The sequence below is a fragment of the Syngnathus acus genome, chromosome 6, assembly GCF_901709675.1.
Source record: "Syngnathus acus chromosome 6, fSynAcu1.2, whole genome shotgun sequence".
NCBI classification, from domain to species: Eukaryota; Metazoa; Chordata; class Actinopteri; order Syngnathiformes; family Syngnathidae; genus Syngnathus; species Syngnathus acus.
This window is the reverse complement of record NC_051092.1, coordinates 12,875,056-12,899,125: the sequence shown is the minus strand read 5'-3', so window position 1 is coordinate 12,899,125 and position 24,070 is coordinate 12,875,056. Positions and strand designations below refer to the sequence as shown.

At 46.4% G+C, this 24,070-nt stretch overlaps 3 protein-coding genes across 3 annotated transcripts; 2 read left to right on the top strand and 1 right to left on the bottom strand.

The window, feature by feature from the left end:
• Window positions 1–2,465: 2,465 nt before the first annotated feature.
• Window positions 2,466–4,956, bottom strand: ciao2a (cytosolic iron-sulfur assembly component 2A). The gene is made up of 5 exons (XM_037255101.1): window positions 4,699–4,956; window positions 3,814–3,978; window positions 3,695–3,744; window positions 3,078–3,123; window positions 2,466–2,754 (listed from the first exon to the last, which is right to left on the bottom strand). Exons 1-5 carry the CDS (start codon window positions 4,724–4,726, stop codon window positions 2,654–2,656), a joined length of 390 nt encoding a protein of 129 aa, XP_037110996.1. The 5' UTR covers window positions 4,727–4,956; the 3' UTR covers window positions 2,466–2,653.
• A 264-nt stretch (window positions 4,957–5,220) lies between these two features.
• On the top strand, window positions 5,221–18,255 carry spg11 (SPG11 vesicle trafficking associated, spatacsin). The gene is made up of 40 exons (XM_037254666.1): window positions 5,221–5,532; window positions 6,037–6,224; window positions 6,341–6,568; window positions 6,844–7,045; window positions 7,103–7,240; window positions 7,453–7,829; window positions 8,185–8,330; window positions 8,402–8,498; window positions 8,567–8,722; window positions 8,800–8,978; window positions 9,134–9,310; window positions 9,378–9,449; window positions 9,543–9,670; window positions 9,746–9,930; window positions 10,026–10,221; window positions 10,358–10,549; window positions 10,779–10,885; window positions 11,078–11,223; window positions 11,347–11,511; window positions 11,640–11,706; window positions 11,781–11,943; window positions 12,020–12,222; window positions 12,290–12,398; window positions 12,460–12,619; window positions 12,749–12,979; window positions 13,061–13,267; window positions 13,403–13,510; window positions 13,698–13,863; window positions 13,936–14,150; window positions 14,294–15,008; window positions 15,279–15,427; window positions 15,558–15,762; window positions 15,843–15,977; window positions 16,136–16,269; window positions 16,416–16,535; window positions 16,601–16,769; window positions 17,016–17,092; window positions 17,168–17,323; window positions 17,393–17,544; window positions 17,640–18,255. The coding sequence occupies exons 1-40, from the start codon at window positions 5,333–5,335 to the stop codon at window positions 17,815–17,817; spliced, it is 7,098 nt and encodes a 2,365-aa protein (XP_037110561.1). The 5' UTR covers window positions 5,221–5,332; the 3' UTR covers window positions 17,818–18,255.
• Window positions 18,256–18,315: 60 nt separating this feature from the next.
• On the top strand, window positions 18,316–23,383 carry LOC119123959 (kinesin-like protein KIN-14R). Its single transcript, XM_037253379.1, has 14 exons — window positions 18,316–18,559; window positions 18,633–18,746; window positions 18,839–18,958; window positions 19,054–19,116; window positions 19,278–19,394; window positions 19,463–19,576; window positions 19,723–19,889; window positions 20,100–20,769; window positions 20,948–21,090; window positions 21,411–21,471; window positions 21,710–21,924; window positions 22,014–22,200; window positions 22,299–22,394; window positions 22,468–23,383. The coding sequence occupies exons 1-14, from the start codon at window positions 18,323–18,325 to the stop codon at window positions 22,615–22,617; spliced, it is 2,454 nt and encodes an 817-aa protein (XP_037109274.1). The 5' UTR covers window positions 18,316–18,322; the 3' UTR covers window positions 22,618–23,383.
• The last annotated feature ends 687 nt before the right edge of the window (window positions 23,384–24,070 follow it).

Sequence of the window (24,070 nt, the reverse complement as noted above, 5' to 3'; positions counted from 1 at the left end):
TTGATTAACAAACCAGAAGTGTGCTTAAAGGGATACTTTACTTATTGAACACTTTTAGCAGTAAAAGCTTAATATTTAGTTTTTTGATAACTTCATTACGTTTCATGCACAATTAACAGCTTTAAAAACACCTCACTTGCTATCGACTGAAAATGACATCACGTGTGCTCAAGTAACAGCAATCACAGCTTATGTGACATTCGCAACCTTACATACGATTACATAAAACATGGGATCCGTTGACGACTTTGCCTCTTCTAGCTTAGCATTGCCCAATGAAGCTCGAAAGGGGCATGTCGTACCTTTTTATCGCCATATCATGGTCAAGGCTTATACCACAGAGCTCAACGACAACAAATAGACAACTCCTATAATTATTCATCTCAATTATAACAATTTATTTATTTTTAGTACCACCGCCAATAATGAGAAACACAAAAACACACAAAACAGTATTTGGCCCGTCAATATGCTGATACATTTTTCTCAAGGGTTGCAGCTTTTTCTGGACTTAACACAAACACAACAAACATTTAAATGTAATGCAAGTGTGGTTAGAGTGTCTGTTTTGACAGTTAAAGTGACCTCTCATCTCAAGTCCTGGGCAAAACACAAAGCAGCAGGAGAAAATGTGCCCTGGTCAGCTATATTTATCCCCACCTCAACTCCTCCATCAGCCAAAGTGAGTTTGACTCTTGACAAAATAAAAGCCTGTAAAATCTCGCTTCTCTCTGCCGACATCTTGCCAATCTCCGAGACGGTGCGAGTCTGTCCATGTCTATATTTTCGGCATAAATCTCCTTGTGTTCCTTTTTGACACGTGTGGGCGGTTGTCTTGTTTGTGTGCACGCGTGTGTGTGCGTCCAAAGCCACTTCCACCCTCTGCATCACCATTCGTCTCAATTTAACAGCGCTCAATGCGCGACTCCCCCCTGCGCACACATTGAGCGTGTGCAACCATCAGAGGCTGTAGATATATAAATCATTGGTAGGAGATTACTGCTGTTTTATTATTCATGATGCAGGCCTTTTATTGCTACTGATATTTATCTCTTCACTATCTGCCATGACCTGCAAAAGAAAGAGGGATGAGGGAGGAGAAAGAAGAGGCTAGGCCAAGTTGTGCGTATGGAAAAGGGTGGGAGGATTTCGCTGATGTGCACATAAATACATTTGTTAAGTGGGCGAATGTGGTTGGGAATTAGTGTGAGTGTTACCTTCTATTTTCCTCCCATGTAGACAGAGCCACATAAAAATTGTAAGTGTCTTAGAGATGAGAAAAGCAAAATTAGCACACATGGCAAGATTAACTTGGCGATTGGGGAAGATCCAGAGCCACTTTTAACTACAGTAACTGATTCTATATGAACCTCTGCGGGTTCTTCAATCCTATGGCTCGCGATACTAACAACAACATTAAGAAGATTGTACTTAATGAGGACTAAAAGATCAGGGCCCATATGGAGCCTGTCAACCATACGCGTACAGAAGATTCGAAACAATTTGTGTCCTTATACTGGTGTAGCCACGCCCAAGCAGGAGCGAACCTGACAATGCGTTGAATGTTTTTCTTCACAGCTTGAATTCAAAGCATTCACACTGTTCCAGTACTTTTGTCTAGCAAGACTATGTGTGTGTATGTACAACAATGGGACCATTTTTATGCTGGAAATTTTACCTGAGAATAGATTTTTCTAAGAACAAATTCAGCAATCCTTTTGAAATCAGAATACTTTTGTGACAAAATGCGTATATGCTTGCATATTTGTTTATTTTTGTCTCTAAAGACTTTTCAAATTGCTCTTAGTAGACCTGAAGCACAGAGAAACAGCCACCCCTCTCCTCCTCCCTCGCTATTACTACTCCATCATCTGTGGACCCAGAAAGCAAGTTCAATGTCACCTGGCCATGTCGAAGCTTTGGGTACCATCTTGTGGCTAAGGGTTGATTGTTAAAAAAAAAAAAAAAACTACACCCATTGCATTTCTCTCCCTTTCTTTTTCTCATTTTCATGCATGTGTAATATTTGATTCATTTTAAAGCAGTTGTGTATCCCTGAAATAGAAATGATTACTCACTCATCACTCAAATTTTATCTTAACATTTATCTTTCATCTGGTTTAAAGGAAACTGTTTGTTTACATAATATTTAAGGCACGGATATGACTATGGAAAGCCAGAATGCGCATTGCAAGTGTTTTTGGAGACAAGAAAACAACATGCTATGGTCAATAGCCTCCTCTGGTGTAGTGTAGTAAAATTACCAATAAATGATGCGGCTGCAATGCTATTTGGGCTTTTCGGGAGAGCTTGCGCAATCCAAGGTGAGGTTGGCTGCTTGCTGTATCACTTCCGTAGCACACATGTAATTGAACAGGAAATAAGCTGATTCGTGATAACATCATGGACATTATTAGATTCAAAATGAATCATTAGACTCCAAAGCTTAAAAATAGCACTTTCCAGAGAAGTAAAATGGAAAATCATTTTATATAATCATTGTGTGTTTTTTTTTACATGAAAGTGAGGCTCTGCCACACTTGAACACGCATTCACAAGCTGACTCAACACCTTGAATGAATGTATACACACAAACTTACGCACACACGCACGCACGCACGCACACATATACACACACCAACTGTGTGTGGCGTCAGTCATCAGGTTCAATGATGCACTGCTCCACGATGTCCCTGAGGTTTGGATTTTCCATGGCGGCTGCAACTCGTTCCTTGTCGTTGATCTGCTTGTTGACTGGGCACAAATACAGAAACATAAGACACATTAGAAAAGGGATGTCGAACAAATCAGCATAATGCTTTTATTTCACACGACTTCATCAATAAACAATTGAACTATATAAGTGAGTTGAAAAGAATTATATAATCAAATGAATGACTGTAGAAGACCTACAAACAAAATAAATACACATTTGAATTAACCAAACCAAAGCAAAATGAACTACTTAGGATGCTTGATAAAATGCTTGATGACTTGGCTTAAATAACAGAGGACCCCTCCACGTGAGGTTCATACACACACGACATGTGGAAATTAAAGAATGTAAAGTGACTTACTGTCCTCTTCGGTGGAGTGTGTTCCTTCACTGATGTAAATCTCCAGCTGACGAGAAACAAAGTTTGTCATCTGACTGCAACCGCAAAAAGTGAACCGCAATATGTCGGGCGGTGACTGTAAGCTGCCATCTGTCCAGGACCTCTATATGTCTCCAGGACCAAGTCGGATCACAGCTGACCATTCTCACCTGTGACACAGACTCTTGCCTCAGGGAGAAGGCTATGGTCCATTCAGACCAGAACCAAGAACAGCTTCTTCCCTTCTGCCATAAGACTCATGAATATTTACTAACTCTACATCAGACTCTCTATAACCTGCACATGCCAATTGGCCACATGGCTCTATTTGCAAAATGGCATGATGCTCATATTGCTGCTGATGCATATTTGTAATTTAGTGTAGATATTTTTTATCAGTCTATTTTATTGCATGCCTTAAAGTGTTTTGAGATATTTTCATCGTTTACCCTTATTTCATGTTGCACGATTGTACCGCAAAAAAATCCTGGTTTGTGATCTCCTTTACTGACAATGGGAATAAGGTGAATTCTGATTCGAAGTGATTCCTAACACAGCCAATGTGAAAACATCAAGTTGCTTTGTTGTCATGCACTCACTTTGTGTTTGAAGGGTAGACATCTCTCCAGCTTGACTTGTAAACACAAACCTGCAACAAAAAACAATCAGAATGATGCAAAAGTGGAGGACGGGGCATGGCCAAGAGGTAGCGACAGACCGATGAGGGTGGCCAGGGAGCAGTGTGGGACGGTTGGGGAGAACTTGATGATGATGAGATACTCGTCGTTACCCAGCTCCTGGACCTCCACGCAATTCTCTGTCACCACATCCAGCTCCTCCAGTGTGTTGGGCTTCTCCGGGTCTCGGATGGATCGGATCACATCTGACTCAAAACACAGTAAAATTATTATTGTGCTGCTTAGACTTTACATATCACACAGTGGTTCAATAAATGGCAGTTATTGAGTATACTAACTATCATGTCCTATGTTGGATGTCTGCCGTTAATGGGTGTGGCCCCATGAATGACGGTGAGCTGGAGTCCATAAGTGAGAGCTGTGGCCTACAGCAGCTATACTGCAGCAAGTTATTCAAGTTGTATTTGAGTGTTTGACTGTTTGTTTCAGTAAATATCTGAGTGTGCATCAGCAACTGGCGATCTCCTTGCCCACAAGGCATGCCATTGATTTACCTTAGTTTTTCACTTTTTAAACTTCATTAGATAGAGGTCAAGCTCGTAACACAAAGCAAAAAAAGAAAAAAAAAGACCAACAGGTGGCTCGTAATATGGATACTAGTTGAGTCAATCGGTTAATTTTAATCCATTCGAAATATTTTTTATCAAGTCAAAACACTTCAACGACGCCAACCACACTAAAGTCCAGAATTTTATTTAATGCCCGTTTTTTTTTTTCCGCTGACACAGCAACGACGACGAAATGGCCGATTAAAAGAATAATAGAAAAAACATTTGCACTTTGCACCAAATTTTTAGACGATTACTTTATATTTATTCATCTCGCGTGTTCAAATAGGTGAGCATGCCATTGACGTGAAACGATCTTTTTTGTTTTTAAACTTAGTTTAGCCAAGAGTCACACACCGTAAACCTCCAAGGCTTTCTCTTCCATTCTTGTTCTCCTCTGTAGATTTCTGGCGTTAAAGTGCGGGCCCAGATGGCGATTAACACGCGCCGTTAGTGATGATCATGATAAGAGTCAAAAAGAAATATGCAGAGACAAAAGTGACTTCAATTCAGCAGAAGGAGAGGTGCCAAACGTCAACATCAGACCGTTTGTAAACTGCTCTCAGATCAGCTGCCGATGTCGACAGCAGGCTGACATTTTGTTTACGGGAAAAGCAATCGATGCCTGATCGATCGTTTTGGGCTAAACCACCAAAGATATTTAAACAAAATCTAAATGAGGTCTTACAAATTTAACAACAACAATAATACTGCGGATACTTAAAATGTGACTTGATTTGGTTTTTCTAGCGTGACTGACAGGCAACGCAGATTCGTAAATTAGATCCCATTAAATGACGATAAAATCACATCGTCATTTGATGAAGTTGGTCCGTCCGCCTGTTTTCTCAATGGTCAGACGTAGTCAGCTGACGGTTGTGACGTATCACGTGACCGGTGCGTAATGTTTACAAAAAAGAAGGGGAAATGTCTTAGGTTTGTGGGTAGTCTGGATGCGTTTGTGTGAACTGGAAGTCTACTGCGGGTCGAGATGGCGGAGCGCTCCTCCGCGATCGAAGTGGCTCTTCTGCCGGCCAAGGAGCACTGGCGGGAGGTGGATGATGTCCGCAAGGCTCAGCTCGCTCCCGGGAGCGGCGCTTTGCTCGGCTGCCTGGAGATGGATGGAACGCTGATGCTGTGGGACCCGGCCGACGAGGTTCCTCCAGTGAAGCTAGACGGAACCTATCAGGAGTGCGTCCACTTTTGTTTACTTCGATCGCAGTTATTATTAAAACGTACATCCACTTATTTAAAAATAATAATAAACACTTAATTCTAAGTCTTCTAACAACAGCAGCTTTCATACACAAATGAAGTAGGACACATCATTTTCGCTTTTCTGTGACGCAACAGTGTAGCAAATTAACATTGTCACCACCCCCACAATGGGTTTTTCAATCAATGAATTGATCAATTAGGCTGGTCAGACCTCAAGAGAAAAAATAACCTCTTTGGTGTGTAAAAGCAACATGTAATTAGAATGCAATTAGAAACACACCTCAATTCCTGTTACAGGGTCGTTCAAGTTGAGTACTGTGGTTTTCAAAGCATTATTATATGGCCAAAATTTCATATTTCAATATTAATGTCAAATATCTTGATCATGATCGATAACATTACAATGGGCTCATCTTAAAGTAGACTAGACAGGACATTTTGCACGATAATTTGAATGACAAACTGTTTTTCCCCTAGCTTTACCTGGGAGGAGGCTCCAAGTGGTTGCCCAGGAGGAGGCGGAGTCACGCGCCTGCTGGCCGTGGGCTCCGGGTGCGAGCTGAGGATGTTGGAGGTGAATGCTGAAAGAGGAACGGCGCTTTTTGTGCACCTTGTTGGCGAGTGTCCTGCACAGCGCCTACTACAGGAGCAGCATGAATACTCAGGTTGGTTCCGAAATGTTGGTAAGAATTGTCGCGAAGAATAAAGTTTTGCTGACCTAGACGATGAGAATTAAGTGGAGCCCCCATGCTAACACTTCATGAGTCGATTGTGTCTTCAGGTGGATGTAACCCGCAGATGGCACATGTGCTGTCGTTTATATCGGGTCACTGCCAAATGCTATTGGATGGTGTCTGGCTTCTGCGTTTGGAGTGGTCACTAGCACAGGAAGTGGCGCAGGTTCTAAACTGTAACCGCCTGGGCCTGATGGACAATGGTGCTGTGGCTGCGGTCCAGTGCTGCGTGCGCCAACATGTTGCCTTCATTCTCAGCGAAAGCGGACTGATCTGTATCCTTATTGCATGTTAAACATTGTAAATTTACATCAATCAATAGACATCAGAATTTGAAACAAAACTATATATTAATGAAAGTCCACTAGCTGCTGACATGTAATGTAAAATGCCCTAGAACGGCTAAGGGAAATCAGCATAGATGTTGCAGTCATTTGGAATGTTTTTTTAAGCCCTCTTGAAACAATTTTTCCAAAAATCAACTAGTGACTTTAATTTCCACCAAGAAATGGAAGTAATGAGTGTCAAAACTTCTTAATTGGGTATCCAGCCATTTATGATGTAATCGACGGCTTTCACTTGGCCACTGTGCACGTTGCCGCCTACCTGAGCAGCGGCCTGACAGAGGAGGTGGATTTGGCCACCTCATGGTCACAATTGCGCCACCTGGAGGTGTCGGCCGACATGAGTACGGTCGTCGTCATCACGCACAACAATGTTGCCGCCGCCATTGATCTCGACCATTACTTCAGGTATATGCATAAGTTTGACGATTCTGAATGTGTCACTCACTCGTCATCATCTTCCAGGAGGAACCCTGATCACCTGCTGTGTCAAGCCACACCCACTGGCCCACCCCTGCGACCCCAACAACCGATCGATGAGGACAAAATGACAAGTGCCAGCAGCACCCTGGCCGCGCTGGGCCTCACCTTCAATGCTGACAGGTGAACTGTTTCTCTGATTTATTATTAAATTTCAGCACGGCAGCATAGAGGCTTAGTGGTTAGCTTGTCCGCTTCACAGTTCTATGGTTCGGGGTTTCATTCTGTGCTCCAGCCTTCCTCTGTGGAGTTTGAATGTAATATGTGTCCCTTTGCTTAAATGTTGACTTGTTAGCATGCATGCTCTTGAAAATGGATGCTTACTTCATGTGTAGGTCCTGGGGCGTTCGTCTGGCATCCATGTACAACGCGGCCCAGAAGTCTTCCTTGCTCTCATCACTCCAACCGGTCGCCACTTCCTGGTCTTCATCACTTCCCCGCCATGGTTCCAGCCCAGCCGCGCCGCCGGCCCGTAGCAGAGTCCCTCTCGGGGGCGCCAACATCACCTTCGCAGTGCCGGAGTCATCCGCCCCGTCTCTGCTGTCAGTCTGCGACTTCTCCGCTATGTTGGTGTTTGCATCCCCAGGAAACATGCAGAGCACCGCTGTCTTATGGGACTTTGCGGCCGGGAACGTGAGCTACCACCAGGTGGAGGGCCCTGCCGTGGTGGTGGAACTGTGTGGACAGAAACATCATGCTGTGCTCCTCAAGAGTAAGTTATTTAGTATTATTAAGTACTACATTATTAATTATCCTAATAATTGATTAGTCTGTCACACTCATCTTGTTGATTAATCAATGAATGTGATAAAAAGAACATGTTTAAATTTGCATCGATTAATTAGAAACGGAATATTTTAAATTGGCAGAGCAGAAAATGCATACAGTCGTCGGGGAAAAAAAAAATACGGCCAAGACAGTCGCGCTACGAATGCATTAAATTGTCTTACTTGTGGGGACAGAGAGTGTACTAGTAAATGAAGTTCATGGACGTCAAGCAGGACATCAAGGATATGGAGTAAAAGTTTTGGAATTTTTGATTTCCACCTTCCTGTTGTCCTCCCCAGAGTCGGGAATGTTCCAGGTTTTGTTCTCAGTGTCGCAGCAGGAGCTCCTGAGCAGTTTGATGATGTTTGGCAGCGCGGCCACCGTGGATGCACTTTGTCACTTAAACACGTGGGAGCGCTGCTCCATCCCCATTCACTCCCTGAAGGTACAAGTCACGATTCGTCTCGTCCATCTTGGGCATCGTCGTCATTTTTGTGTCTTGGCGTCATTGAACAGGCAGGAGTTAAAAACCGGCAACTGGACATGGTGGACTTCTACCTGAAGAGCAAAGAAGACCTTTTGAAAACGCACAGCACCATCAGCCTCACGGAGCGTAGGACCCAAATTTTACTCAGTTACATTTCTCACATAGCATATTGCTCCATGTTTCCATTTGCACAGGTGTCCAGACTTTGTGTCCCGCCTTGGACCTGCTGTGTGCCGCCATCCGGGAATCGAGGAACGACGCTCAAAGCCGCCAGTTCTCGGAGCAACTGCTTCTCATCACGATAAGCTTCGTCAACGCGCAGATACGCTACATTCTAACGCACATGAGCTGTAAGACGTCACGCACCCACAGCTAGCGCAATGCTACATTAGCATTATCCCTGAGTGTGTATGTGCGTGCTATGTAGACGAGGATGAAGACGTGCGCGGCTGCGTGGACGTTCTGAACAAGTACCTGGCGGAACTCAGGACTTTCTTGAAGAAATACCCGTGGCCTGCAGAGGGAGCCAAAGATCACAACGATCAACCACCAGGGGAGGAGGAGGAGGAGGAGGAGGTGGATGAATGGGACGGGCTTCCAGCAGAGGTGACTCCTCATTTGCTCTTTTTTGTTTTGGACCACAGTGTTACTATAGACCCCGTTTCACATTATGACCTCTTTCACACTAACATTTACAACGTTCACATTGACCTTTACCTATTTCACACAGATTGTTGCCTCTTCTACACCGATTTATACAGGAAGTGGTCCGTCTATCAGTCCTGAGCAATCAAATCCCCAGAGCCCAGGCGGTGTTCAGGCGGCAGGGCCTTCCCGAGGGGCGTCTTCCAGCCCTGAGGGCGACAGGCCTGCGTCTGGTCTTCTCGTGTCTGCAGGGACGAGACCTGCCAACCGCTATCGCTCTCCTCACCAACATGGTGGGTGCCTGGACATGAACTCTTGTTTTGGGTTTACCTCCAAAGACGGCCATCTTGTTTTCATCAGGGTTTCAATGTGAAGAAGGAACTGCATCGAATCTGCATCTACACAAACGACAGGGACCTCCGGGACTTTGTGGTCAGTTGTCTACTTCCTGTCTGCTGACATGTACCCCTTTCACACCGACTCGTACCTCAAGTCGTCTGCGTCTGTGATTGGCTGCTTATTCAGGAGGAGGAACTATGCAGACGGAGTCACTTTTCCAAAGAGGAGCTTGATAGCGTGGCGTTCATCAAGGAAGCAGCGAATATGGCTCCTCTCCCACGTCGCCAGTATACAGACGGCACCTTGGATTGCAGGTGAATAATGCTTCTATTGAGTGGTCGCCGGCCGCAGTCGCAATGGTAATCTGACATCACCTCTCTATCATCCAGATCGCTGCAGCTGCTCCTGCACGAGGAGGCAGCGGGAGATGAGGAGGTCCTGGAGGAAGTGCTGGGAAAGGAGATGTATGAGCAGGAAGAGGAGGGGCTTTGGCAGAAAGTGAGGCTGGATTGGGTGAAGAACTGGGAGCAGAGCAGCAGGACGGCCATCTTGTTGTCCAGATGCCGGCATGACGGTAGGAAATTTGTTGGATTGGTTTGTAAATATTCCTGATGTGGCAGCACATATCTGCTTTAGAGTTCACCGGTTCATTTCTGATGTGATGTTTAGAGTTGAGTTGGCGTGATGGGGCAGTGCTGTGGAGTCACATGACCTCATTCCACAACCACGCTGACTTGGTGGCCTGGATGGAGAGCAGAGAGGCCTCTGGTGCCACTCAGTGGCCCGACTTGACGGCACAAGTGGTCAACGACAATACGCGGAGCAGCCACTTCCTCAGGGAGGAAATCCTGGACACGCTCGCCAGGTGGGAGATGTGTTCACCACCACCTTACGAAGACTTCCTGTGTTGTTGACCTGTGCCCTTTCATATTAACTCATACATCTTATACATTACACTGACTTTTTCTACCACTTTCACATTATCTTTATCCCTCTCACAGGCGGGGTGTATTCATCCCTGACGAGCTGTCCGACTTGGATCAACTTTTGTGGCGTGCGGCTCAGGGCGGCTGTCTTATGACGCCGGCGCTCGTCCATCGGCACCTTGGTCTGGACATCCACTCGCGTGTCATCAGTTGGTGTCTGGAACGCCAACTGCAGTTCCTCCTCTACACCTACCTGGAGCATTACAAGTGCGCACATCTGTGAATAGATTGTCACTAAATTTTCTCCGCAGCAATGTAAAAGAGTCATCATCAGTTTGATTTCACTTAGTACACTTACGAGATAGAGGGGGAAATTACTTTTTCACTTTGGGCCAGAAACATTTGGGGCGTGGGGTCTGAAATATTTCAAATGAGATAAATAGGAGGTTCTGTATTTATCATATAAGGGAAATGAAAGCTTGTTATTTTTGGGCAGGTTGACTCCCAGGAACTGTCCTGTGCTGTCCAATGGAGGTCCGACTCACTCGCAGCCCTGGTCAGACATGATGGTGAAAATGCAGGAGATCACCACGAACCTGACAGGTGGTGCCTCAAGTTAGGAGTTTACTTCATTCTGTTACCAATCAGAACATCTGGATCTGTATACATTTGTAGGCTAGTGCATTCCTAACTGAGCCCCTCACACGAATGCCCCATTTAGTGTCAGACTACCACTCTTCGGGACCTGTAAAGACCATGTGCCTCATTCTCTTCTACTTCCTGTGTATCCTTCAGATCCAACGTTGGTCCATCAGGCCAGTCTGACATGTGCTCAGGTTCTCCTACCGGGAAGCCCCCCGTCCCTCAGCTCGCTTCTGCTGGAGGGTCACAGTCTGCTCGCCCTCGCCACCATCATGTTCGCTCCGGGGGGCATCGACCAGGTCAGCTTTGTTCCCTTTTACAATAACTTGTAAACTTTTCACACGTGTACCTTTTTCCAATTTAGTTGTCTATTACAATAAAGGCTATTATTCTATTCCATTTCACTACTTCCTGTTTGGCAGGTGGTGGCCCAGGGTGAAAGTCAGTCAAAGGCGGAGTTCTCTATAGATCCACAGCTGATGAAGATGGCACTGACAGCGTACCCCAAACTAAAGGCGGCGCTGTTCCCAGCAGGGCCGCGAGGGCCCGGCGCCTTCACAGATGTATCCGTGTACCATCTTCTTCAGGTGGGACGGGGGGAAAATGATGCCATGAAGTTGGTATAATGTGTGCAGAATTTTTGTAGACGTAGTTGACATTTTGTCTGCATTTTGTGTCTATCCTCGGGCAAAAAAAAATCATGTGTTTGCTGCAGGCACTGCATCCTCTCGACCCATGCCGACTGTTCGGCTGGCAGGAGGGAAATTCACTTAACTCCGTCGGTACGTCGATCGACAGATACAAGACCCAGTTACGTAGACTGTCAGCTGATTACCTGTCAACCTTGTTGCCGTAGAAACGATAGAGCTGCCTCACTTCTCCAGCCCGCACTTGGTGGACTCCTTTGCTCTGGTTGAGCAGCTGGACTTCCTGTATTATCTGCAAAATGGCCGACCGTCCTTCGCCTTTGCCACCTTCCTGCTGCAGCAGCTGATTGGCTGCGACCACGTCGGTCAAATGTGAGAACTGAAACGCACGCACATATAGTCACTGAGGAGATCACGCTTTGATCTTGCTTGTATCTGTGCCTTTTAGTTTGCAGAAAGCCCGGCAGCAAGTACACATTTTGGCGGTGCAGAGTTTCAATTTACCGTCAGTGGTGGCGGCAGCAGTTTGTTTCTGCGAGCTTCTTGGCCTTAACAGCGTCCAAATCAGAGTCGACGTTAATGTCCTCAACGCTATCTGGACACACTGGAAACTCAACCGCACTCATTGTGGAGACACACAGCACACACTGGGTAAATACACACACACTCACACACTATCTCCACACACAGCTTGTGTGAGCACACACCATGTTGTCAGTGTCGAAAGGTGTCAAGCTTGTGGAGGCAGAGCCAGGAGCTGCGAAGGAACTGATTGGCTACCTAGAAGCTGCTGTGATTAACAGCTTGGAAGTCAAAGATGTCAAAAGGTGAGCATTTTCATCCTCATTTTTCAAGGTAATCATCATCACATTACTTTTATGTTGCCAGGAGTTCGTGGGAGGCCGCTCAGGAGTGGTCATTGCCAGTGGATTTTTGTCGTCTTCATGGTCTTCCTCTCAGCTGCGTTTATCCCGCCCACTGTGCCCGTGACGGACACTTCCTCAATTTCCTGTTGTTTGTACAAATCCACCACTTTACATCGCAGCAGGTGATGAGCCCATAATGTTGCTACTTCCTGGCTTGTCATTTTCTACTTCTGTCTGTTCGTTTTTCCACATCTGATCTGCTCAGATTTTTACTTTCTGTCTCATCACGATTCCAATTTTTGTGTGGCCAGGTTGGCTCCTTACTGTTCCAGTTTAGCCCCGCCCTCCAGGACCACTTGCATATGGCGTTTGGCGAGCTGCAGTTGTTCACTGGTGAATCCTCAGTGGGCCCAGTCACCCCCCTAGACCTCTTCCAGGTACTGCTGCGGAGCCAAGAGGAGGCGGAGCCTAGCATGTACCTGCTGCAAGAGGCATTGAAGCATCGTAGCCCCTCATTGGCCGTGCTCGCTGCCTGTCAACAGGTGACCGTAGCCCCACCCACCATCAAAGCTCGCACCACTCGGGTTAGTCGCATCACTCAGTATACATGCCTTGTTTGACAGGAGCCGGAAATTGTGTCATGCCTGTGCGTGTGGCTCCTCACTGTCATCGATGACGTCACAGCCCAGGAAGTCGCTGACCGCCTGTCTGCCGCCCCCCAACCTCACCCGTGGACCCTGCAGCACTTGTCAATTATCTGGAGATCCTTCCTGGGCCAGGGGCTACATGGAGCCCAAACCCTACTCCGGGGGTTCCAGCTCTTCATAAGGGTGAGCACCACCACTGTTTTATTGTTACTGAATTGTGAGTCTGCGTATATGCGTGTGTCTTTGTGTACATTTACTTTTGACTTTAGTAAATTAGTGCCTCTTCTGTTTTGGTTGTTGTTGTTGTTGCATTGTCAGGACTGTCCCCTGCTGGATGTCCTTAGCATGTTCCTGCTTTGCTATGACCACAAGAACTTCAACAAAGCCAAAATCAAACTCCGAAACTTCCACACCAACATCAGCAGTGTTAGTAAACGACACACACACGGGACAGCGGCATGCTTCATCGTCATCACTGCTCTTTTTCATCATTTTCATCTTCCTCACTCATCATCATCACTCATCTCTCTCACCTCATCATCACTCACACGTCATCATTTCATCTTCACTCACCGTCACGCTTCCTGATTATGTTCTTTTTGTTGTTATTCAGCTGAGCATCAGCGGCGATGCGCCCCCCGGTGGTGTGCCGCTGCAGTGGTTATGTAGTGAGGCATGGTTTTTGCTATTGCTCCTGTGTCAGCGCACGTGCTCACACTTTGAGCTGCAGCGACTCCTGCGGGTCTTGGCGGACGGCGACATGATGAGCAAAGACAGCGGTGAGAAAACACACAACATAACACAACATAAACTAGAGACACCCTGTGTGAACTTTACCTGCTTGTGTTTAGGTCCAGACTTCAAGAAACTGAGTCAGCTGAGTGACCTCCTGCAGGGTTCAGGAGTGTGCGTGAGACCCAAGTTGCTGCAGTGTAATTCGTCCTCTGTGCAGCAGGAGGAGTTCCAGGCCACCATTGATGCTCTGCAGGCTAGCGGTTTCTACGCACAAGCACGAAGCGTCGCTACGCTCGCACATCTTCCTGTACAACGGCTGCTCATGTGTCAGGTGGCAACTGGACGCTTACACTTCCTGTCTCACCTTGGTTCTATTTCATGTTTCTGTGTAGACCTGTGTACATGTTTCTACTTCCTGCTTGTATCTGTGTGTTGGATTCCCTATAAAACTTCCTTTCTTGTCTATGCATGAAGTTGGTCCAGGAGTTGGAGCTTCAGCGTTCCAAGCGTCAGTGGTCCCGGCTCGAGACTCGTGTGTGCTTTTGGAGGAAGTGTCACCAGCAGCTCGAGGACATGTGTGTGGATCCCGACTGCGCTTTCCGCTTCTTCCTGTCTCAGGCGGACTCTGTATCATCGGCAGCTTCCGAATTTCAATCGGAGTTGCTGGCGGTACGAGAAGGCTGTTTGCTGCTTTCCATCGCCGCCCGCTGGCTGTCGCAGCACCGTCCGGCACCGGTGGAGCAGATAAAGAATCTGGAGAAGAAGCTGTGGGTGGGCCGTGTCCGAGAGCATGCCCTTGTGGTCGCTATCCAGAGGGAGAGCGTCTTCAACCTCCTTCCGCCGGACGTCAACACGTACGACGTCCTCATGAAGGACTTTTCATTCTGCAACATTCCCGAGCTTCGTACAGACACGCTCCTCAGCCTAGAAGGACTTCCGGGTCCAGCTGAGGAGCATCTGGATGTGGATCCGCTCCTTAAGCCAACAGAGAAGCAGACTCTCGCGCTGCTGCTGGATGCTGCGTTGGACGCAGGAAGCATCCACCAAGTCAGCCGCGCCTGTCAATACTTTTCGCTCTATCATCCTGATCTGTGGCTGCTGCTACGCTGCCGAGGACTGGCGTCAGGAGAACTTGCACCTGAAACACTGGACGAACCTGACCTGCCGCGCAGGAGGCTCCTACACTCCTGTGAGGAACAAACCGTCTGCAACTCATTTTCATTTCCTGCTGACCCTCCATAACTAGTTTTCAAGAGTTATATGCAACTCGTTTTAGTTGATGACCAAATCCAACTAGTTAGTTGTTAGTGAATTGTTTACCATCCACAACTAGTATTTATGTCTTCACAGTCCACAATTAGTTGTCATGAGTTGCCATCTGTCTGAAGCAGTTCAAATGTTATTTCAATCTTAAGAACAGATTTAGATTGGCAGTTTTTCTTTTTTTTTTTTTTTACAGCGTCGTCTGTGAGCAGCTTGTCCTCCTTCGTGGTGCTTCCTCCTCTTCCTGAAGACGACATTGCTGTCCAGCTGCAGAAGATGGCTGAGCGGTGTCACCATGGCAATAACTACTGCAAACAAGTCCTCAGCCTCTACCAGCTCTCCAAGGTAGATCCTAATCCATCCATCAAGCAATCAGATGTCCTCTTGTACATGTGGGAATGTGTTTGATTGGAAAACTGACCTGTCAATCAAAAGACAGCATCGCCCTTAAGCCACTCGTTGTGTGTGTTGATAGGAGCTGCAGTGTCCGTTCAGTCAGATAAGCAGCGAGGATCCCGGCTGCGTTCTCCAGAAGTTACTGCTGTGTGATCATCCTGAACGCTTCCGGAACGCTCAAATGTTCATCCGAGCTCAAAGTTTCTCCGCCGACGTTGTAGCTGAGTTGGTGGCGGCCACGCTGGTGCGAGCCAAACAGGAGCATGCACACCAGATGCAAACTGGTGGGAAGAGAGCGAGAAAAGAATGCTTTTACAACACACACTTGGCTCTGTACATATATTTTTTGTGTTTGCGCATGCAGAGAGGCAGATGATCCGGCCGTCGGAGGGGAGAGACTCGCTTGTCCAGCTGATTACTTTATGTGAGGATCCTAACCTGGTGGGACTCAAAGTTCTGGAGAAGCTGAAGGGCATACCACTCAGGGAGCTCAGCTGCAGTAAGACAAACATACAAAACACATGTATAGCAACATGCACGTACGTCTTTCTCACATTCTCTCTCTTAGAATGAGATCAATTCCTTTGTTTTTGTTGTACCATATACCGATTAGACGTTTGGCTGTCAGATCAGATCGTTATTGTTGTTATCATGTAGTTGTAGAGTTGCTGATCGTGGCTCACGACTGCTTCTGCGTGACATGCAACATGGAAGGAATCGTCCGAGTGCTACAGGGTGCCAGACACTTAAGCCACGCCTACTTGGCACCTGGCGAGTACTATGGCCTCTTGGTGAGTAAAAGTGCGATTTGACACGTTGGACTAACCTCAGAAGGTGTTGGACACTGAACACACCAGATTCTGGAGTTTCCAACGGTATCTGTCGACACTCGACTGCTGTTGTCTGCAGACAATAAAATAAGCAATGGTGATTTCAGGTGCGCCTGCTGACAGGAATCGGCAGATACAACGAGATGACGTACGTCTTTGACCTGCTCCATCAGAACCATTGCTTTGAGATGCTGCTCAGGAAGAAAATGGATATGGACAGAGGACAGGTGGCAATCAGGCACACACACACAAACACACCCGCTGATGTCTCACCTGGGCTCTGCACCCTCAGAGCTCAAGCCTGAAGACGGCGCTGTTGGACTACATCAAGCGTTGCCTGCCCGCCGACAGCGAGAAGCACAACATGGTGGCGCTGTGTTTCAGCATGAGGCGCGAGATCGGCGAGAACCACGAGATGGCCGCCAGGACACAGCTTAAGATCATCCAGTCTCAGGCCTGGGGTGAGAAGTTGATGACCTTCCATTTGGCAACCACCAACGAATAGTTCCTATAGCTAATGACCTGCTAAAACTAAGTTTAATCAGTTTTTACAGCTACTCCATAAAAATACTTGATACTACAAGCTCATTTTACAAAATAAATGCCTTGTATATAATTTAATTTCCGCGCAAATTACTGTACTTCCTTGTGTGCTTCTGCGTCCTGCGGGCTCCGTGTTTGCTGACTCGTGTGCTTGTCGTCAGCAGTGTTGTCTCCAGACCTCAAAAGTTCCCTGCTCAAAGTTTTGTCTCTGCTCAAAGACGCCGCAGAGAGCTTCTCCAAGGTCATCACTCCTCTCCATTGCTAATTTTCTCTCTGCCTGACGTCCATGTTGACGGCGCACGTGTGTATGTGACAGGACTCGTGCGTGCATCAGGCGAGTCGCTGCGTGCGATTGGCCAAGCTGGTCACGCTTCAGCTGCACTTTCTCAATCAAGGCTCCACACTCCGCTTGGTCAACCTACAGCCTGCTGACATGATGGATGCCGCCATGGCGCTGCCCAGATGCTACCAGGTGGGTTACTGCCTTTGTGATGTCACATGATCAAGATGATGGCATTAATGATGACTTTGCACATTTGAGGTGTTGGTGTTGTCAGAGGCCTACAGCTACAGCCCAGATTGGGCGGAGCTTGTGTACCAGAAGGCGGTCCTTAAAGGCGATTTTGCTTACCTGGATGAGCTGAAGAGACTCCGCCCACTTAGCTCAGGCCTATTTGAGGACATTTTTAAGAAGTGAGTCACCACATAACTATAATTTCACCCAAAAGCCCATTTTCACAACCATTTTCCATTGCAATATTTTTTTTTATATTACTTTTTTTTTTCAGGCTGGACGGTGCCCCCAGTGGTGCAATGGCGAACATACGCCGTCTGCTTACATACTGCGATGACATTTACTTGCGCTACCGCCTGGCATACCAACGACAACTCGACGATGTCACCAAGATGTTGCTCCAGGACGCAGCCGCCTCCAGCTACCTCAACGACGCCATCGGTGCACACTGACACGTTGGCACCTGGACAAGGGCAAAGTGGTGTATCTCAAATCAAAATGTCATCTTGTAAATGATTTGAAATGGCATTAATCTGTCAGAAAAGAATTGTTGCAATATTTTTAATCAAGAAAAATAGCACTGTAAATTACTTTACTGTGTAAAGACATAACAGTAACAGCATAATTAAAAAGGAAATGAACTGTCTTTCCCTTAATTAACATCAATATGATGATTTCATTTTATGACATCACATTGTATAAAGTGTGATGTCATACTTGGATAATTTGGTTTTATATATTATGACATCATACATGATGATACCATACAACAAACTGGACAGAACCACTCATATCCTATCATACAATGTAAACTGTGTACACAACCACTCGATACAAATTTTGCCTTTTAAATAAAGTCGTACATGGCTCTAAATGCTGAGTCACTCCAATGTCAGGTGTCACCTTCTTTGGGCGTGTTGAAGCGTGCGAGAACCTCATCATCATCTCAGGTGTCAAATGTGTCGGGTTTCTTCTAGCCTGTTTTCCAGCAAAGTCTCTGTACTGTTCTTGAGCGTTGAGATGGGAAGTGGAGCGTCCGCCACCACCACCGAGGGATCCCGGGTGGACGTTGAGCGGCCCGACCTGGTGCAGACCCCCACTCCTGTGGTCAGGACCCCCACCCCTGTGGTCCGGACGCCCACCCCTGTAGTCAGAACACCCACTCCTGCGGTCCTGAGTGGAGAAACATTGCTGGTGGTAGAAGTTTGATGCTGGAAGTGATGTCATCAAGATGGTACGGATATTTAGTGTCCATGTTTGTTCACAGGTGGACGATGAACATCAAGCGGTGGACGTCCTGTCTGTCACCAGTGACCAGAATCATTCAAAAGAGGAGGACGAAGAAGATGAGGTGTCAAGTGATGTCAATCCACTCGTGACCGTGAGCAACACGCTAAGACATCTTAAAAATGCTAAAATGCCAGATGCACAAGGCAATGTCATCAGTTATCCCGCGATATGTGTTTCAAATAGGAAGTGTCTGGTGAGGGAGAGGAAGTGTCTGTGAACTTTGAGAGTTTTCTTCACAACAATGGAACTTTGTACAGCTGCTTTGAGCACCTCGGGAATAGAGTGTACGTGGACGAAGCGCAGGTACCGACAAACGAAACGTGTGCGCTTGATACATATTAGTGTGGCTGTCGATCTCTCATAAGCACGTGACTCCAACATGGACTCTTATTGAGCAGAAGCTGCAGCCTTTCCCCAAGGAATGGTACGACATGGGACGCTTCATCAACCCAAACCAGGAGGTGTGTGTCATCTCCATCTCACTTCCTGTCTATGACGCCCAAGCTTCCCTTCTTGTCTTTTAACCATTCGAGCTTTGAGACCTGATGAGCATCTGGCTTGTGTGTGTGACCAAACAACTTTCTCATCCTGTTTTATCTACAGTGTACATGTTTCCCCTCAGGTCTCCGCCCAGCCACCGGTCGCCAACGTCCAGCCAGTGGCGGCAGTGGGCGAGGACGACCGCACAGGCAGCATCTTCATCCCAGGAAAAGGAAGTGTGATGACGTATATGTTTGAGGTGAAACCCCCTTATGGTGATGACTTGTTTGTCTTCCAAGTTCTAACCACTGTGTGCGCGTTTTCCAGGAGAGAGTGAACGTGTGCCGGTTTTGGGATCCTCATTCGGGCGTGTGGCTGTTGCTCCCTCTCCAGTGGGAGATGAATGTGGACTTTGTGCAAAGCAGAGTCCACAGAGTCATGGTAAGGAGGCACGGCACAGCCAACATTTACATCACGGGTCTTAAAACGTTTGAGTCATCATATAACTTATTTTTAAAAGACTATCCCCAATACAGTACAAGAAGGTTCTACTAGCTACAGATTGTGTTTTGGTTTCGCATCCACAGTCGGTTCTGCCAGGCCTGCAGGACCAGAAGGAAATTACGGCAGCACTGCGACTTTGTAACTATGATAGCGAGGAAGTCATCTCTGCCTACCTCACAATGTTTGGAGAGGTCCTCCTGCATGCTAATGCCAGTGGAGATCCAGGATACAGTGACCTTAACTCATTCAGGTTAGCCAACGTGTATGCTCTGGTTTTATGTCATGTTGGTTAGTATGTGCGGAGGTTTAAAAACACTAACATACCTATTTTGAGAAAGGATTAAGAACACATAGACCTCCTATGCCTGAAGTTAACCTGAAACAAATCTACTCAAGTACAGTAATGAGTTTTTTGTCATTTCCACTGATGACAATCCTGATGCTTGTGTGGTCCATTCAGAGCTCTTCTGGAGCGTGATCGTCTTATTGAGGATCTGAGGCAGCAGCTTGAATCCAAACAGAGAGAGACGGATGAGCATCTCCACAGGAACAAGTTCCTGGTCAGGGAGACTCGCCATCTTGGCGAGATTGTGCAAAACCTCAACCGCAAGACGGCCGAGCTCGAGGCTGACCGGCAGGAGATCCAGGAAAAGATCCGGTCCCTGCAGAGTCGTCAAACACCCGTGTCGTCCGCCAGGAATTCCACTGCCTCCAGGCCCGCTATAGATCCAAATAGGCTGCGCCAGGCCAGCGGACTAGCCCGAGAACTCAAGGTGTCTGCCAAACAGCTGAGGTCTTGGCTCTTCCTGACATTGAGTGACTTGAAGAACGTCCTGACCCAGACGGAGGACGTCTTGAAGAAGATGGTTGAAGCCCAGCGGCAAGCAGACGGCGAGGCGCAGACGCTGCGCTCGCTTTATCAGAAGGAGGTGCTAGAGAGACGAGCTTTGTACAACAAGCTCCTCGAGCTGCAAGGGAATGTCAGAGTCTTCTGCAGGTGCAGGAACGTCTCCAGACCAGGAAGCTCCTCGTGTCTGGACCAGTACGACCAGCAGGAAGTCACGCTAATACACAAGAACACCAGGAAGAAGTTCTTTTTTGACAAGGTCTACGCACCCACCAGCACACAGGTACCACAACAGTAACAGACTACTAGTTACTTTCCACTACTGATGAAGATCCTGACGGTACATACAGAGCTCTTCTGGAGCGTGATGGGGTGATCGAGGATCCGAGGCTACACTTTGAATCCAAACAAAAACAATCTCTTCAACGTATCGCGTTGCTGTTTTTGTGTTTGTCCCGCAGGAGGAGGTTTTTGCCGGAACCCTGCCGCTTATCACTTCTTGTGCAGACGGCTACAACGTATGCATCCTGGCATATGGGCAGACGGGCTCGGGAAAGACCTTCACGATGATGGGCACCAAGGACAAGCCCGGAGTTAACATCAGGTGTGTAAGACCTGCTCAAAGCAAGCAAATTCCAAGAAATCCAATTACCGTAATTTTCGGACTATAAGTCGCACCGGAGTATAAGTCGCACCAGCCATAAAATGCCCAAAATAGTGAAAAAACCCCATATATATGTATATAAATCGCTCCTGAGTATAAGTCGCCCCCCCACCCAAACTATGAAAAAAAAACGCGACTTATAGTCCGAAAATTACGGTACTGGGAATCATTCTTATCTTCAGGCTTCATGTGTCTTCTGTTGATTGATGAGTGCCCATGTTTCCATTGTTCTATTGTCATGATGTTGCTTCCCCTTGCAGGTCCATACGTGAACTTCTCCATGTGTGTTCACTCAAAGAAAAAGTGTCTTATGTTCTCAAGGTACTATCAACACACTCTTTACAAACAGAGATGCAAAATGCCTGAGATCCAACTTTCATCCGTTCGTGTTTCGCATACGTAAATCCCAAAACGTTCAATGATTGGATACTTTGTTGTAAAATTTTCAGAATGTTTGCAATTGCTTCTAAATTCACAATATAGTGGTGGTTTACTGTGTTTGCTATTTTGACCCTGAAAGACATTGCCATTATTCTTTTTGTTGGGGTGATGTGTGTAGATTTCCATGTTGGAGATTTATAATGACACACTCAACGACCTGCTAGCGAAAAATCCCACCGCTTCCTCCACTCTGGACATCCGCGTGCAGGGAAAGTTTGTGTCTGTGCCAGGACTGACACATGTGGAGGTTCGGACCGAGGACGATATCATCAACGTAATGGAGACTGGAGAAAAGAACAGGAAGATGGGCGCCACCAAGATGAACATACACAGGTGGGGATGACAAAGATGATGTGCCGGCGATGAGAAGGAAGATGGCTTTAAATCCCAAGAGCACAACCCTTCTGTGTTGTTGCGTCCAGTTCTCGCTCACACCTGCTGGTGGCGCTGGAGGTGTGTGGCAGTGATTCATTGTCCGGAGAGAATACACGGGGCACATTGACCTTAGGCGACCTGGCCGGGTCCGAGCGCATCTCCAGGACAGAGGCCGAAGGCCAGCGGCTGGTTGAGGCTGCCGCCATCAATAAGTCACTGACCGCGTTGGGACAAGTAAGCACCGACGCACACAACTGATGATGTCACATAACTCATGACATCACATGCCAGCTCACCACTACAGTCACTGTGCATGTGTCATGTGTATTTAGGTGTTTGCGGCTCTGAAGTGTAATGCCCTTCACGTGCCCTTCAGGAACTGTAAACTGACTCACCTTCTGCAGCCCAGCCTCAGCGGAGACGCCAAGGTCCCACTGTGGTGTCTCGTTTGATCTGTATTCTGTATTCATTCTGATTCCAGCTTTGTGATTTTCACCTCAGTGCTGCGTATTCATCAACGTGAGTCCGGATTCCAAGGACGAGGGAGAGACGCTCAGCACGCTCCAGTTTGGCTCGTCCATTCGTCACGTGGCGCTGGGAAAAGCCACCAAGAACATCACGCCGGCAAAAGGCAACAAGACTTTAAAATAGGTGAAATCATGACAAGCAACATGTTCATTTACACACAGAATACATTTTAGTCATGAAGGTCACCAACTGATGTCCACTTTTAAGATTTTTGTTCTTCACATTGAGGTTCTCTTAGTTATTTCACCTATTTATAATTATCTTTTTAAGTCGACAGAGAATCATTAAACAGGCTAAAGCCCTCTGCTCTTTATTGAAATGACTGAAATTGGTGATTTTAAAATATATCTACATTTATTGATTTGAAAAATGTAAACAATTTGAGTGCATGATTATCAACAATACTACACAGATATTATACATTTGTTCATATTTTTAAAATCTTCCTGAGTGTCTTGACATATCTTTGTCTTTGGTCACAATACCCCAAAAGACAAATGGTTCAAGACATATTTCTTGCTGTGGTGAAATCGGCTCGTTTTCAGAGCAAATCTGTACGGCAATGGGCGGCCCTCCAAAACTGGTTAAAAGATAAGAAAAAAGGAAACTTGTCAGGGAGTGTTTCCCTGTGGGGAGCACATCTCGTCAAGTGCTGCCACAGTAAATTTTTTTTTGCATAGTTTTTACTCCTGATACATCCTACTCATTTCTATCCAAGATTTGTACCAATAGTGGCTGAAATTTGGAATCTAGCATACCCACGAAGATGTTGTCATTCACGACTGGGATGTGAATCCTCGTCCCCTGTATCAATTACAGCAATTCATTAAATACATGTTGCAAAAGAAAGAGGTGGTAAAAAATGACGTATTTACTGATTTCTCCAGAACAAAATTTATAGAATGAAATATGCAAGCGAGTTTCATTCTCCTTTGCAAAAGTTTTGTGAAAAACAGGCCATCTTGGCCAAACAGTCCTTTTAATTTCTTGAGTGACCACACTCAAAACATTTCCATCTGAAATAATCTTTCCTCATCGAAATGAATGGGAATCTAATTGATCCCTTCCAGCCCTCTCAAAATATCCCAAACTAATTCAACATGTTTTCTTTTCAAAATAAACTGCGCTCAAACATGCTAACACAGAAAATGCAAGGGCAAAACAAAGTGTAATGTAATGTCCTTCCTCGTTCTTATAAATTCTCTGCAAAATAACAGTGCAGTCTTAAAGTGGTATCTCATTGAGCGGCAAAGGTTTGCGACTGTAGCAAATGTTTTTTTTGTCACGGTTTGTTAAAGGTTGCCGAGGGTGATGTTCAGGTGACGTTCGCAAGCGGAGCTTCAATTGGTCGTTACCATGTCATTTTCGGTCAACAGCAAGTGGCAAAATGTCTTTTTAAAACTGTACATGAAAAATAACGATGGTTTTCAAATTAATCCATCCATCCATTTTCTGTACCGCTTTGTCCCCATGGGGGTCGCGGGCGTGTTGGAGCCTATCCCAGCTGTCATCGGGCAGTAGGCGGGGGACACCCTGAACTGGTTTCAAATTAATGATAGATAATATATTTAAATTT